The sequence below is a fragment of the Lycorma delicatula genome, chromosome 2, assembly GCF_047948215.1.
Source record: "Lycorma delicatula isolate Av1 chromosome 2, ASM4794821v1, whole genome shotgun sequence".
In the NCBI taxonomy this organism is placed as follows: domain Eukaryota; kingdom Metazoa; phylum Arthropoda; class Insecta; order Hemiptera; family Fulgoridae; genus Lycorma; species Lycorma delicatula.
The window spans coordinates 62,445,369-62,459,880 of NC_134456.1; the positions used below are offsets into that span (position 1 = coordinate 62,445,369).

Below are 14,512 nucleotides of genomic sequence, written 5' to 3' on the forward strand. Positions count from 1 at the left end.
TTCAATAAAGTATTAAATCTTACACAAACTCACTTTTGATCATGATGTTTCTTTACATCATGATCATGTCAGGCTTTGTTGAGGAAGGATATGTGCAACAAAGTGGTTTCCTGTTGTCTTCAGCAGGAGCCAAATATACTATTGTATATCAGAATGCCAAACTCTCAAAATATGGCTAAATATTCAGTCCTTCACTTCAATTCACAGGAATCTGCCTTATAATCTCAGAGAAAGTAATGCTGACTAGTGCTGCACAAACTTCAAATAGTTTATAATCACATCTTAAAAAAAAAAATAGTGTAAAGCAAAAAATGTTAATGTTATCTCCTATATTTCTTTTACACAGCTTTCTTCATATGAAAGATAAAGACTTACAGAAAAAAAAAATTAAAATGGGTCATCCTGTTTTAAAAGTTCTGGTATGAAATAAATGTTCATTTTTGTAACATCTATTCATTCTCATTATCTTATAATTTTCAATTTAAAAATTATTTCTCTAATTTTTTTTTTCAGGATCAAATAGTAATGTTGGTGAAGGTGTTGAACAGAAGAATGGTGAAGATCCATTAAGACAGATTGATCCAATGTGGCCTATAAAGCGGTTTCAGTGATAATTTATATCGCTAGAAAAACATTCCGTTGTAATACTTAATGTGTATATTATTATTATTATTAAGTTATTTATGAGTAATAATTATTACTATTATTTTATTATTGTTATTATTGCTGAATATCTTTTCATACCAGTATTTATATTAAAAAATAAAAATAGAAGATTTTGTTTAATAGGCTATTTTATTTTAATTTACACCTGTTTTATTTTACTTTAATAATGTTTTATGTTTCATTATTGTACACATAGTGTTTTATTCTGTGTATTAATATTTGTTTTTGTTAGGCAGTTTATTTTAGTATTTAAATTTTTAATTTATTATTTTATTTGATGAAAGGATATTAAAACATTTTATATACAAGGGAAACACTTGTGATTACATAATAGTTATTTTCATTAAAGTCTGTACAATTTATTAAATAAATTTAATTTAAGAAAATAAGATTTGAAATTTATTGTTAAACTTTTTTCTCAATGTTATAAATTATTAATTAAATTCAGTGTTGATCAAAGCAATAATTATTTCAACCTCATTTATGGTTATTGTTTTCTTTTGTGTCCTATGTACATCGTACATCTATTGTGTTTATTCTTCAACCTTTATAATGTCTATAAAATATTTTTGTTTTTTTAACTTTGGGGATTTGTACTTAGTAAACTTTACAGTGTTTATATGATTTTGTATTTGGGCAATAATCATTTTTTGCCCTCTTAATTTATTTTTAACTCCCTGATTTTTATGCTTTTCAACTGTAGCAGGTGGACAATTTTCTATCTAACTTATTAAATTATCTGACAATTCACCAGTAATTTCAGTATCATTTATATGGTTTCAATATAACCTGAACCTGACAAATAAATTTTTATTAGCAGATTAGGAAGACCAAAATTTAAAATGTAAGAATTTTTGTTCTATTTAAAGTTCATGTTATTTTTCTGGATTTCATTTTTTTATTACTTCAGAAACAGAAGTTTAATAATTAAAATCTTGCTGTTAAAATTATTACTCTATGTAGTATGAATACAAGCAACTATGTAAAAACTGACAGAAATATTAGTCTAAGTCTAAGTCTCCTTTTTTTCTTATTTTACATTTTTCATTGATTATTATAGTAGACATAGACAAAAAGAGGATTTAATAAGAAAATAATTACAGTCCATTGATCTATTTGTTTGATATGGTTAGCAGTAGTCACTTATTAAGATTATGGAGAATCCCAGGAAGTTAGGTAGATTAATGGATGAGGAAAAGGGTGATAAAATTTTCTTTTTATAAATATCTAACTAAAAAATTTGATTTTACTCAAAATTGTTATAATCCTTGTTTATAGCTTTTCAATTTTTCTGCTTTTTTTTACAAAAAGGAAATGTTATATTTAAAATATATGCATTTTACCATACTTTTTGGTGGAAATGTTTCTTATGCCATTCTGTGTGCAAACCATAGTAAACATCACAATGCTATGTCTTATAGCTGCTGTTGCCAAAGTTAACAGTATTTATAAAATATGGTTGCTGCTGTTATATTATAATATTGCCCACATGGGTATTTATTAACAGGGAGAATAACAAACTATAAATTGAATTTTTTATTGTATCAAAATTATATATAAAATACAAGGGTTATTTTTTTTTCAAGGTCCGATTGGTCACAAAATTAAAACCACAGTGAAAATAAAAATTTTTTATTTGTAACAAGTATTTACATAGTCGCCACTCTGATTTAGACATTTGTCATTGCGTGGTACCAACTTTCCAATACCGTCATCATAGAACGGAGCTGCCTGTGTTTTCAGCCATGTTTCTACGCGCACAGTTTGCGGTACTAAAGTCGCTCACTCACAATGGTTTAGAGAGCTGACCTTGAAATTTCAGAAAATGAATCGCTCAATACAGATCATCGATTGACACTCGCTTCCTTCCCCGACTGCCTGTATCATGAACATCTGTACCTTCTGCTTTAAAGTTCCTGCACCATTGCTGTCACTCATTGAGTTTCACCGTACACATTGCTTATTCGTCGATGAATTTCAGCTGTATTACACCCGTCAGCCTGAAGAAATCGAATTACCACACGCACTTCACACTTGGCAGGAGATGCTATTGTTGCAGACATGTTTACGTGCTAGCTGCGTCTTCAGAACTAAACGAAGTGACGCGGCGTGATTGAAGGCCATACTAGAGACGCTGTGCAAGACATATGCGCAATGGTTCATCCAATTTTTGCACGGGTTTTTATTTCGTGACCAATCAGACCTTGAAAAAAAAATAACCCTTGTACATAAAAACTCAATCAATTAAATTATTGTTTTTATAGTAATTTAGTTGAGGTGAGATTAATGAAAAAAATTTACATATATATATTTTTTTATTTATGTAAAAAATAAATTTGTACATTTTTTTTTTAATTTAAGTTTTTTCTTTAATTTTGTGTGTATGTTATCTGTCATTGTCATAATGGTATATGGGCAACCTGACAGATGATAAAATTACTCTGAAAAATCATATAAATTTCCAAGCATAACAAACATTCCATATCAGGCTTAATAGAGAAGTGAGAAAAAAGTAGTTTTTTGTTTTTTTTTCACTGAGGCAAACATAGCTTATCTATCAGCATCCCATGCTCACTGAAATCCAGGTGATATTTACTCCTAGTGGGTCGCCTTCACTTTTCACTACAAAGAATGGTCTATGATGAACATTGTTACTTTCAGAGGAAGCAAGTTTGACTTATGTTATTTGAACCGCAGATGTTTTCCAGATATCACATTGATAAAAGTTATGATAGAATAAAAAAAAAAAATTATGTACCTCTTTCAATGAGGAAGTGTGCATTTTAAAGGGTCTCCATAGTGGAATTTTTAATTTTACATCCCATTATAAGATATTAATAATTATAATTATTACTTTCCTTGTGTAATTTTGGCAATTACGATATCATCATGAATTTGTTGTAAAAGCCATTTTATTGGATAAAATGGCTTTGTTTTTTTCTCATAAGTATTTATGCTTTAAACACAGAGATCCAGAAAGACATTAAATTTGGGCATCTAGATTTTAAAGTTTTAGTATTTAAATATTTTTTTAATTTTTTTATGTTAAATGTAACTCAAATTGGCCCTGACGGGGAAGACACTCACCATGTGACTGTTCCGGATGCTACACCACCCCCTCCATACCTAGCCATGAGGGGCTTAACCAGAGGTCATGTTCTTCATTTTAACAGGACTTAAGCACACAACACCAGCGGAGTTGTTTGTTTTTGTGGTAGCTCCGTCTAAATGGTCTATAATAATAGTTGTTTTGTTATTAATTAAACGTTTTCTTATGGTTTTGAACTGTATATCTGTTAGTTTTTTGATTTGGTTTATATTTTAGGGGTTTAAGTTACAAACCCCGGGGATATAAACCGAGGTTAAATATATCCAGTTACACCTTTCTGTAACCAGGTATATTTTAACTGTAACGTTAAATGTAACTAAAATATCTTCAAAAATACTAATTTTATACAAAATAAGTTTTCTTATGTATAATATATTATAAAGGAGGTAAGTAAAAGTTCTGCAGTTCTATTTTTATTATTGGAAAGTGATTTTTAACAAGAATGTATCTACTAGATCATTATAAGAAAATAGTTAAATCCAATGTGAACACCCTACTTTCTGAATCCCTAAGCTGCTACAATTTTTAAACCATCTCTTAATCTTGCTTCATAGTGCGTTTAAAATAGATTTTTGAATTTACCGATTAGGTTTTTCAGGATTGTGACACTGAATATTTACTCCTTAAGGAATTATGAGATCAAACCAGGTAAGGATTCAAAAAATTCTTATTTTCTTGCTAATTAAAAATTATAATAGTGTTCCTAACTAGTAAAAAGTATAATTAAGATGACCTTGAATAATAAAACTTTTGACCATTTGAACATAAAATTTTATTTTAAATTGTTTCCTCCTACCCCTCTGATAAAAATTTGAAAATATGTATCTACACTTACAATGACTTGCTCAGAAAAAAGTCAATAGGATAAATAAAAAAATTACAGAACCTTGTTCAGAGTTTACGAGTTGAAAAATTTTTCAAATCTGATAACTTATTCAATGAAAAAAATTAATAGAAAATGCTTAGACTGAAATAATCAAGAATTTTTGTCATGCATGAAATATCTTATATCTGAAAAATGAATCATTTGTTTCTGTTTTATGATTATATCTAAGTAATTGTATATATTTTATTATTGATAATAAAATTTAATATATACAAGTTAATTATAATTGTAACTTTTGTGTCTGATCTGTTACGAGACATCAGTTCTGAAAATGATTACTGCAAAATAACAAGCTTCTCATGCCAGGTAGTAAACCTGGCATTGTTACTACCCTAAGCAGAGAACAATGAAATTGTTTCCCATTGCCTTCTTTACAGAGTTGATTAATATATCCAATAGTCCATATCAGCCTGCAAAATGTAGGCCAGGCAAACTCATTAACAAAATTAATTTGAAAATCTATACATAAAGATTAATTTTAATATTATCACTTCAGACGCTGAATATATATTTTAATAAGAAATTGTGAAATTGAGTTACAATTTACTACCTGGTTTGGTTATTAAAATATCTCTATATTGTTCAAATAAAGCATGGTCTGTTAGGCCTGCATATCAGGAATAAAGAAAAATTTATTAGATACTAGCATGAAAGTATTCATATATTGCTCCTTCATACCAGTTAGTGCATCTACTCCCTGAAGTAATTATAAAGAAGCCACAAATATTTCTTTCTGGTATAATGCATCAATCAACTGTGGGGAAAACCCCAAAAATTTGTGATTGATTATCATTCCTTATTATACAATTTTAATTTTCAACTTTATTTGCATGAAAAGATAAAGCTAACTCATCTAAATTTAGATATAATTTATAATATAATTTAGATGTATGCATAAATGCATACATCCAGAAATGTCTTCAAATACCTGGGTATCTGAAATAGTGTTGGCACTTCTAGTAAAATAGAAGAGCTGTAGTATACTGCATCACACCTACCGGGTTGGTTTAGTGGTGAATGTGTCTGCAAATCAGCTGACTTGGAAGTAGAAGTAGTTATAGCGTTCTCCTGGTTAAGGCAGTTTCTTTTATGTGGATTTGAATACTAGATCATGGATACTGGTGTTCTTTGGTGGTTGGGTTTCAATTAACCACACATCTCGGAAATGGTTGACCTGAGATTGCACTTCACTTACACTCATACATATCATCCTCTGAAGTAATACCTGATGGTAATTTCCAGAGGCTAAACAGGAAAAGGAGTATACTGAATCAGGAAGTTGCAAGAAGTAACCAGTATCCATTCCCATCTGTAGGAAGTTGAGCTTTCTAAACTTTTAAGAGTAATAAATAATATTCTTAGGCTTTAATAAAAAATTATTTAAATTTCAAAATGTAATTATTGTAACATTTTACTTAACTATTTATTGTAGTTTCTAACCACTTAAAAAATGTAATTTTGCATCAATAATTTTTTTTACCATTTCAAACTTAAAAAAAAGTTACAAATATGTGAAGTATTTTTTTCAAAATTTATAATAGTTGCTTCAGCTGTTTTTTTATTATTGTTTGTTTTCATTTAAAAGTAATAATTTTCATAAGTGTGCTGAGCCCTTGTTTAAGTATCAATTACCAATCTATTGAAAAAGTAAAGTTAAATGTTAAAAAATTAAAGGTTAGCAGATAATCAACTTCAGCATGAATCATAATTTATATTTCAATAAATTAAAAAATAAAAATATATATTCTATTACTTTTTAACGATTATGTATAATAATTAAACAAAACAATTTTAAAGCAGTTGGGAGAGGAGACATACATTCCTTACCAAAAGTGAGAAGTAGATGTTAAGATTAGTAATGTAGCCTGCTTATATTTTAATGTTATTTATTTATAGTTATTTTTTTATTTCTTACTCATGTAAATAATGCATAATAAGTTAATTTAGTACATTTGAATACAAAAATTAACTTTGCTTTTTTATATATAAATAACCAGTCACAAAAAAAATTAAATGTATGTAAATTTCAGAAAATACTAAACTGAACTTTATAGTTCAGTAACACTTAGAATGTATGCAATTTAGTGGTTAATAAAATTCATTGTACTTCATTAGAATCAAATTTAAATTAAATTTTATATTTACTTATTAAATTTAATTTAAATTTAGCTATTTTTTATACCTGTTCATAAAGAAAAATATGGAGAAGATAAAATTTATTCGAGAGTCCATTTGAGAGCTCATTAGGTATTTGAACAACATAAATAATAAACAATAGAAGCAGTTAAGTTGTAATACTCTATTAAAAAGATTTCAATCGGATGAATGGCAGTTTTTTGTTGAATGATTACATTTACTAAATGGGAATGGACAAATTCCTTTTTTTAGCTCCCACAATAAATTCATTTATTGGGACAGTTTATTGCAGCTGAAAGTTAAAACTGCATGTTTATATTGAAGAAAATCTAAAAAAAACTATAGATTTGTATGTAATAATTTCCTTTACATTGTACTAATATAATTTTAATGAAGTTTCTTGTGACCATTGCCAGAAGCTAATATGAAATGCAATAAATAGAAGGTACTATTTCATATGAATTGTTTTTATATTATACATTTATGTAACAACTGTACTAATTTTTTTTAATTGTTTACTGAGTGACAACATACGTAGGTTTATGAAGTTAAAGCATATTCCCACCAGTTAAACCAGCTCAATTTCTTGCCGGAATGATTTTTTTTACATTAATGAAAAAGAAACAGTTCTATCATTTCTAACGTGGTATTGACTGACATCACTAGTGTCTAGCTGTGTGATCGTTTATAGTTGATAACATGAAAAACTATGTGATTCTTTGTCAGTCTTACAAGAAACGATTTATTCCTTAAATTATATAGCTTAATAGCGATCAAATGTATAAGATTATGTAGTACGTTAGATAAGGATCATTTTCGATAATACTTTTAATTTTTTTAATCAAATTTATTCATAATATTACTGAAATTGATTTATTGTATAGCTCTATTTCAAAATCTTGTAGCAGATGACTTATAGTACCGTTTAGAGTAACACATGTATTGAATAGCTGTTCGGTTATTATCCCGCTCTGGCCTGCTGATAGTGTTGTTTGGTACACTGGCGCGATCTATCGTGTGGATAGAGAAACCACTAACTTTGAGTTGAGAAGAGAAGGTTGCAATGCCGCAGTTGTTCAGTGATGTTTGTATCTGTTTGTGGTCGGCACGATGTCGGGAGACGTCACAGTAAAACCGAACAAGTGTATACTAGATAAAAACGAGTGTATTCGCCTGTCAGATATACTTAAATCGTTTAATGCCCCGATTAGTGAAGAACACGCATGGGCTTTGTGTTTTCAATGTGCTAAGTGTTTAAAAAATGCTTTTTTGAGTGACAGAACAAGGTGTAGGGTAGTTGAAGATTTGCATCAAGTATTGTTACATAGGGATGGACACGTGCATTCCAGTACCGTATTTGAAGGAGGAGGCACTGCAGATGAACGAGATGCTGGTAAGTTTAATTTATTTTATTATTTACTTAATCGATAAATTGTGCCCTGTTACTTAGCAACCGAAATAGAAATCAACTATTTATTTCTGTTTAATATTCCACTGTATACCGTCTGTAACAGTTTTAACAAATCGCTGTTCTTCTTTATCTGAAACTACTGCAAATAGATGAATATGGGGCACAAGGGCTTTGCGCAAATCAATACTCCTAACCGCTGCGTGTCGGTCTGCGTTAGAAAATATCACGATTATTCAACGTTAGAGTATATTACTCAACATGTTCTTACTGGAATATAGACAGTCCTATCTGTAAATTGTTACGTTATACTGAAAATTTTTATTTTGAATTGTATATAGCTGAAGTATGAGAACATTCCTGACTTACCGTGTAATAATAGGGTCGAATTGTTAATTAATTTAGGTAATAGATGTAATGAATTAATTTAACTAACTCTGGTTATATTTACCTTTGTGATATTTATCATGTACGCATGTATTCTAATTTTCGTGACAACTTAAAAAGTCATGAAATAAATTTTATCCTAGTAAAATATTATATTGGAAATTTTTACGTAATTTACATATATATATATATTAAATTTAATATTTGACACTTCTAATAATTAATTATTATACATTGATAGTAGCAATTTTTTTTCGAAGGAAAAAATGATTTCACTGTGGTTATCGCAAAAATGAATTTGTATATACTAGAGTGATCATTATTGTTATTACCTAACCTCATCACATTCTGACAGCATAATTAAATATTAAAAATTACCGACAAAAGCATTGTTATGTAAATGCGTTAAAATATATTTAGAAGCGTTAACTAATTATTCGCGTAATTTTTTGTGCGCAAAGTCTTTTACTGTAATAAAGGTTTATTGTTATTAACGTTTATTTTTATATTGTGTGAAGGTTTTTTACAAGTAAAATTAGATTAAAGTATACTCTTTTAACTACATTAACATATCTAAATTGCTGTTTTTCAATTATTAAAGATAACAGATTACTTTTATTCTGTATTTATTATTATCTTAGTCAAGTAGTATACTCATTAATTGTTTATTTAAAAAATTGGATTAATATTTTCACTTTTGCTTTGCTTTGGCTTTTTGTATATCAAATTCATATAGGTGTGGCTCTTGGAGAAAGGAATAATGAATAATCACATTACCCCTTTCATTTAAAAATTACAAAATTTATTCTGCATGAAAAATGTTAAGTTTTGATTCAAAGATTTTATTTAATATACACTTTCTAAGGATGTCTGGTCCAACGCAAGTGGTTTTTATATTTTTAATGGTGTATGAAGGTATCAATATTTGCCTTTGCAGTTTGACTTCATTCACAATCTCAACCAAGAGAATTGATTTCTTTAAACTCTTTTTGTATACATGGAACCATCTTATATCATATCGAAATTATGGTGTAAAGATTGCTTTTCTAATATATACACATAAGCAATAAACTGCATTCTGTATTTTTATTGTTGTTAGGTGTATACGTGAAAAACGTTTTCTTGTAGTTGGTTAATATATTTTAATTTCAAAGTTGCAGCATTGTTTTGTATTAATGTATTTTTTTTCGACACAAAGAAACAGTGTTATGTATTAAGTTGTAGGTTTTCTTATGTGGTGATAAACGTTTAATTTTTTATTATTAATCCATTTTATTATAATATTTTAATTACTGTTTTATTTGGTCTAATTGGATATGCGACTACCACTTAACACTTGCAAATTTTTTGACCGATTGAATTCACCCTCACTTTATGTTTATTTTTTATTATTACTGTAATTAGATTTTCATATATTTAGATTTTTCATAATATCTTGTATTGAATTTATAAAAAATAAATTATATATCACTATAAATTTAAAATAATTATTATATATTTTTCTTAATGTTTTTTTAATAAATCTATAAGTTACACATTTTTATTAATTATACAAAATATATTAACTTTGTAATATTATTGTCAAAAAATTAGCTTACAATAGGTGAAAATTTGTTATGATAGACGGGATGAGTTTATAACGAATAATATCTTATCCTTTTTGTTAATATTTAAAAGTAAACGTCGAACCTGACCCGCATATCCGTCTTCATAATCTCAAGAAACTTTTTTTTATCTGTTTGGCTATAGTTAGTTTAAAAAATTCGGATGTTACCATATACAATAAAATATATTTTTGTTGTAAGTATTATTTATTTGATAATTAATACAGTATTTGAAAATATTAATTAATTTTATTACAATTAAGAACAAAAATATTTTCAAAATGTCTTCAAATATTTTTCTTTAATAAAAAAATAAATTTTAAGAATTTCTTTCAAACTGGTCGTTAATTTTTGGTGTGTGATAGTGTAAATTTTGTGATTTTTTACATTGGACTATTATAATATCTGCAATAAAATTTATTATTTGTTATTATCTGCATAGTATACTTATTATAAAGAAACCCTATATTTTTAGTGAAAGATAGGTTGGTTTTCGTGTAATATTCTCCAGTAAAACATTATTTATATAAAATTTTATTTTACTAGCCTACGGATTTTTAATACATTATTAATACAGGGATTCAGTTTTTTTTTAATTCATGCCGATTGACAATTTACATAAAATAATTAATTATCTAGCTTTTGTTTTTTATTGTTTCATTTTTTTTTTTAATGTGATTGAAATATTTACTGATAAGTGTGAAATCCAGCGTTAATATTTACACTTTTAACTTTATGATTAATTAAACTTTTAAGAAAGAAATAATATGTAATAAAAAAAAACAATTTTTAAATTAATGAGAGTAAATTAATTAACTTTTTTTTTCATTTATTTTATCATTGAAATATTGTGAAAATTTGGTGGTAGATTTTATCATAAAAGTATCTAGATAAACAATAGATTTAGCATTAAATTTGTCAAACTATTGATTGTGTGGTTAATTATTATTTATGATCTTGTTATTTACTAGAAATGCTTCATAGTGAAAGGTTTTTGGACTTCTGTTAATAACAGAAGATATTTAGATAGATTGTTGAAATTCTTAAATCTTAGTACGTTGTATAACCTTGGAGGAAATTACCTATACGTCGTAAACCGGTTGTACATTTTTATACGATTATATAACCCTACTTACGTCATTTTTAGGTACATATCGTATTGCCCCTTTGGATGGAATTATTTTTCAAATGTTTGATTGAATCGGAAGCACCCATAAAAAATCTGTCCTATTACTTTCTTCATCGTCAGCCTGAAAAATGAAATAATCTGTCGTATGACCTCCTAGATTTTATTCCAGATAGTAGTTTTTTATACTTCAATCATTTTCCGGTTTCTTTCATCAACTTAATCAAAATTATCCATTAATCAATTAGAAGTTTTTCATCATGATTTCTTTTTACGTCCTGCCTTTTATTTGTTTCCCCATAGAAATGAAATAAAGACGTTTCTTCATACAGATCTGTGTATCTCCTGTACATCATAACGTCTCAGCTGATGGTAGTGCGTTATGAATAATTTCTAAATAAGAAAACAAAATTGCTCATGAGGGAACTTTCATTGAATGATTTTTAACATGAAATTTTATTAATAAAATTTGCGATAAACATTTTCAACATTATATCCACGTTAGCCATGCCGAACCGCGTCAGGAATATAAAAAATTTGCAATACTTGTGTATTTTTGTTTTTATTGAAGAGTATATAAAAATGAGGGATTTTGGAACAAATGATCAGATTTATCGCAATAGTCATATATTTAGCTAACACAATACCCTTAAAAAATATTGCACGTATTTTTTAATGACTATTTGTACTATGACAATTTGTTCATTTGTATTAATTTTTTAACGACCTACATGACATAATCTTATAAATCTGATGATGAAACAATTGTTCCGAAACGCTTTTTTCATATGCCCATTAACGAAGCTATACGGAAAATATTTAAAATTTGTTAACAATTTTTGATTGAATTTTTCTTTGTATAAGTTTGGCTTTAGTCGATACACAGTTATAAATTTACGTGGTGTGAATTACGAGTAAATTTAGATTTTTCTTTCTTTACATTTATACTGCTAAAAAGAACCCTATAATTTCCCTATTAATATCATCTTTTTCTGCATTTATTTTTCAGTGGGAGGTAAATTATAATTTTGTTTCGTAGAAAAAGGTTAGTTTATAACTTTTTTCTTCATGTTTTTGTATTTCTCTGTAATTTTTTATTAATCTCCATATATAGGAAAAATGTTTATTAATTTGTATGAAGTTAATTCAGTAAATGTTGAGAGTTGTTATTATATTAATAAGCAAACTAGACATACGATGTTTGTATACAATTTGTATGTCAACTAATTATTTATAGGATTGGTCCAATTTCTGTGTATTATATTTAGCCTTGAATGTAGTTAGATATTATTTTTGTTTACTTCCTGAAATGCGTGGGTATGATATGTTAATATCATTTATTTTATAATTAAAAAAAGAAAGAATAAACTAATAGTTCGAATCCATTTGACTCATTGTAATTAAGTTCTTTTCTTCCTTGAACATCATTTTTTTATTTTTTATTTTAAAAGAAATAGATTAATAAAAATATTAATTATTATTATTTTATATATATATATATATATATAATCTGGTATAGTGTGCTGAAAGGGCGTTCAAGGAAGACAAAATACATTTCTGTTGTATCAGCAGAAATAGTAACTAAAAATTACAAGCAATTAAAATTGAAGAAGAAAATACATATTAACTAAAGGGAAATGTAGGTAAATTTAGAGGCAATAGTTTATTTACGCCACGCTTTACGTATACTTAATTTTCTCAATTTAAATTTAAATTTTTAAACGATTCTGGGTAATTACTCGTAAATTGAATGTAGGTAACTTTGAAAGAATGTTGTTATATATTGCATTTTAGTAATGCTTCTTTTTTTCGGGCTTGTACGTATATCTAGATTAAAAGTCAAAAACCGGTTTCAAGTTCACTAGTAATGTCATTAGCTATTTTATGTAGTCCAAAAAACACCGATAAAATGTCGAAAAAGTTATCTTGTTCTTTCACCCTCAGATGCATACGCATTCGGTTAGTTTGTACGTGAATGTGTCTATGGAAAAATTAATATATCTGCATCATGTACTGAATAGATAGCAATTATTAATCAATCGATGGCATGCTCCGAGGAAACTGTTACACTGAATATAAAAAATTAAGGTATTTTGTCTAAATCGTACATTTTCTATTTATTCGTTTTCCAACAACTGCACTTTTTTTTTTGTTGAAAAACTGACTTCGCTTTCCCCCTCCAGAAGCTTGATTTTACGTCCTTGATTTTCATGAATGAGAAAAAATGTTTTTTAAGGAACTCCAAACAAGATTTGTTAAAAAAGTACGTAGTTGTTTGAAATCAACGTTATTGTATACTTCGAAAGGTTTAAATATTGATTTCGTGTATACTAGTATTTAATGTTCAAATAGTTATGATATTCTCTAAGTTATAAAACTGAAGATAATTATGAATTTTTCAACACAATTAAGGTCGGAAAACGGTTAAGTTCCAGTAGTGGACAAATTTGGTTACTTATAAACAGTAAAGGTTAAAGATTATTATTATTGCTACTAAGGAACATCCCTTTATATAAATTTCTCACTTTCTTGTCTAATTTAGCCTGTATAATTTTCAGTTCTATTTTTTGTTTTCAATATTATTAATTTTCTTTATTTTGTTTTTGATATTATTTCTTGTAGAATAATCTATACGGAGGAAATCCATTAAAAAAATAATAATTCAAAAAGACACTGGAAGTTCCTCGAAAAATGACAGATTTTATTCATTTAGGTAGTTTTTTTAACGGGCGGAAGTTTGCAGTATTGCAAATTGTATTGATCTATCAATGTTTGAAGCTTAATAATATATACTTAAAATACATAGGATAAAAATAAAAATTTTAGCATGGGTTATTCAAATCAACCTTTTGCCTTATTAATTGGTGTATGTGTGGATTATGAATTAACTGCAATGTTTAATTTATTGACTTGGTTTATCTATATTTTAGATATTTGTTATTTTAATATAACATACTTTGAACTGAAATATAAGATTGTTATTCGTGTAATAACAACATATTTAAATAAAAGAGAAATTTTTATTTGTTCAGTTAGTAATCGATAAATATATTTCTATTTATATACAAATTTCACGTCATTTTAATTGTTTTACCTTAATTTTAATGAATAACTGGGTAGTTGTATCGTACATTAAACTCATTAACTTATCGTATTAATTCTTCCGGAAATAGATGTGAACATCCTTTTT

The 14,512-nt window shown here is 27.1% G+C and overlaps 2 protein-coding genes across 5 annotated transcripts in view; both read left to right on the forward strand.

Annotated features, from left to right (window-relative positions):
- Positions 1–1,146, forward strand: part of mop (tyrosine-protein phosphatase non-receptor type protein myopic) — a 97,495-nt gene extending 96,349 nt beyond the window's left edge. The window contains exon 19 of the mRNA XM_075355414.1: positions 514–1,146. Within this exon, the coding sequence (XP_075211529.1) occupies positions 514–611 (98 nt within the window). The 3' untranslated portion in view covers positions 612–1,146. The remainder of the gene's footprint in view (positions 1–513) is intronic.
- A 6,719-nt stretch (positions 1,147–7,865) lies between these two features.
- spir (spire type actin nucleation factor) overlaps positions 7,866–14,512 on the forward strand; it is a 713,663-nt gene continuing 707,016 nt past the window's right edge. For 3 of the 4 annotated variants that reach the window (XM_075355415.1, XM_075355416.1, XM_075355418.1), the window contains exon 1: positions 7,866–8,190. In XM_075355415.1, the coding sequence (XP_075211530.1) occupies positions 7,908–8,190 (283 nt within the window). In that variant the 5' untranslated portion in view covers positions 7,866–7,907. The remainder of the gene's footprint in view (positions 8,191–14,512) is intronic. The other variant, XM_075355419.1, reaches the window with a different exon arrangement.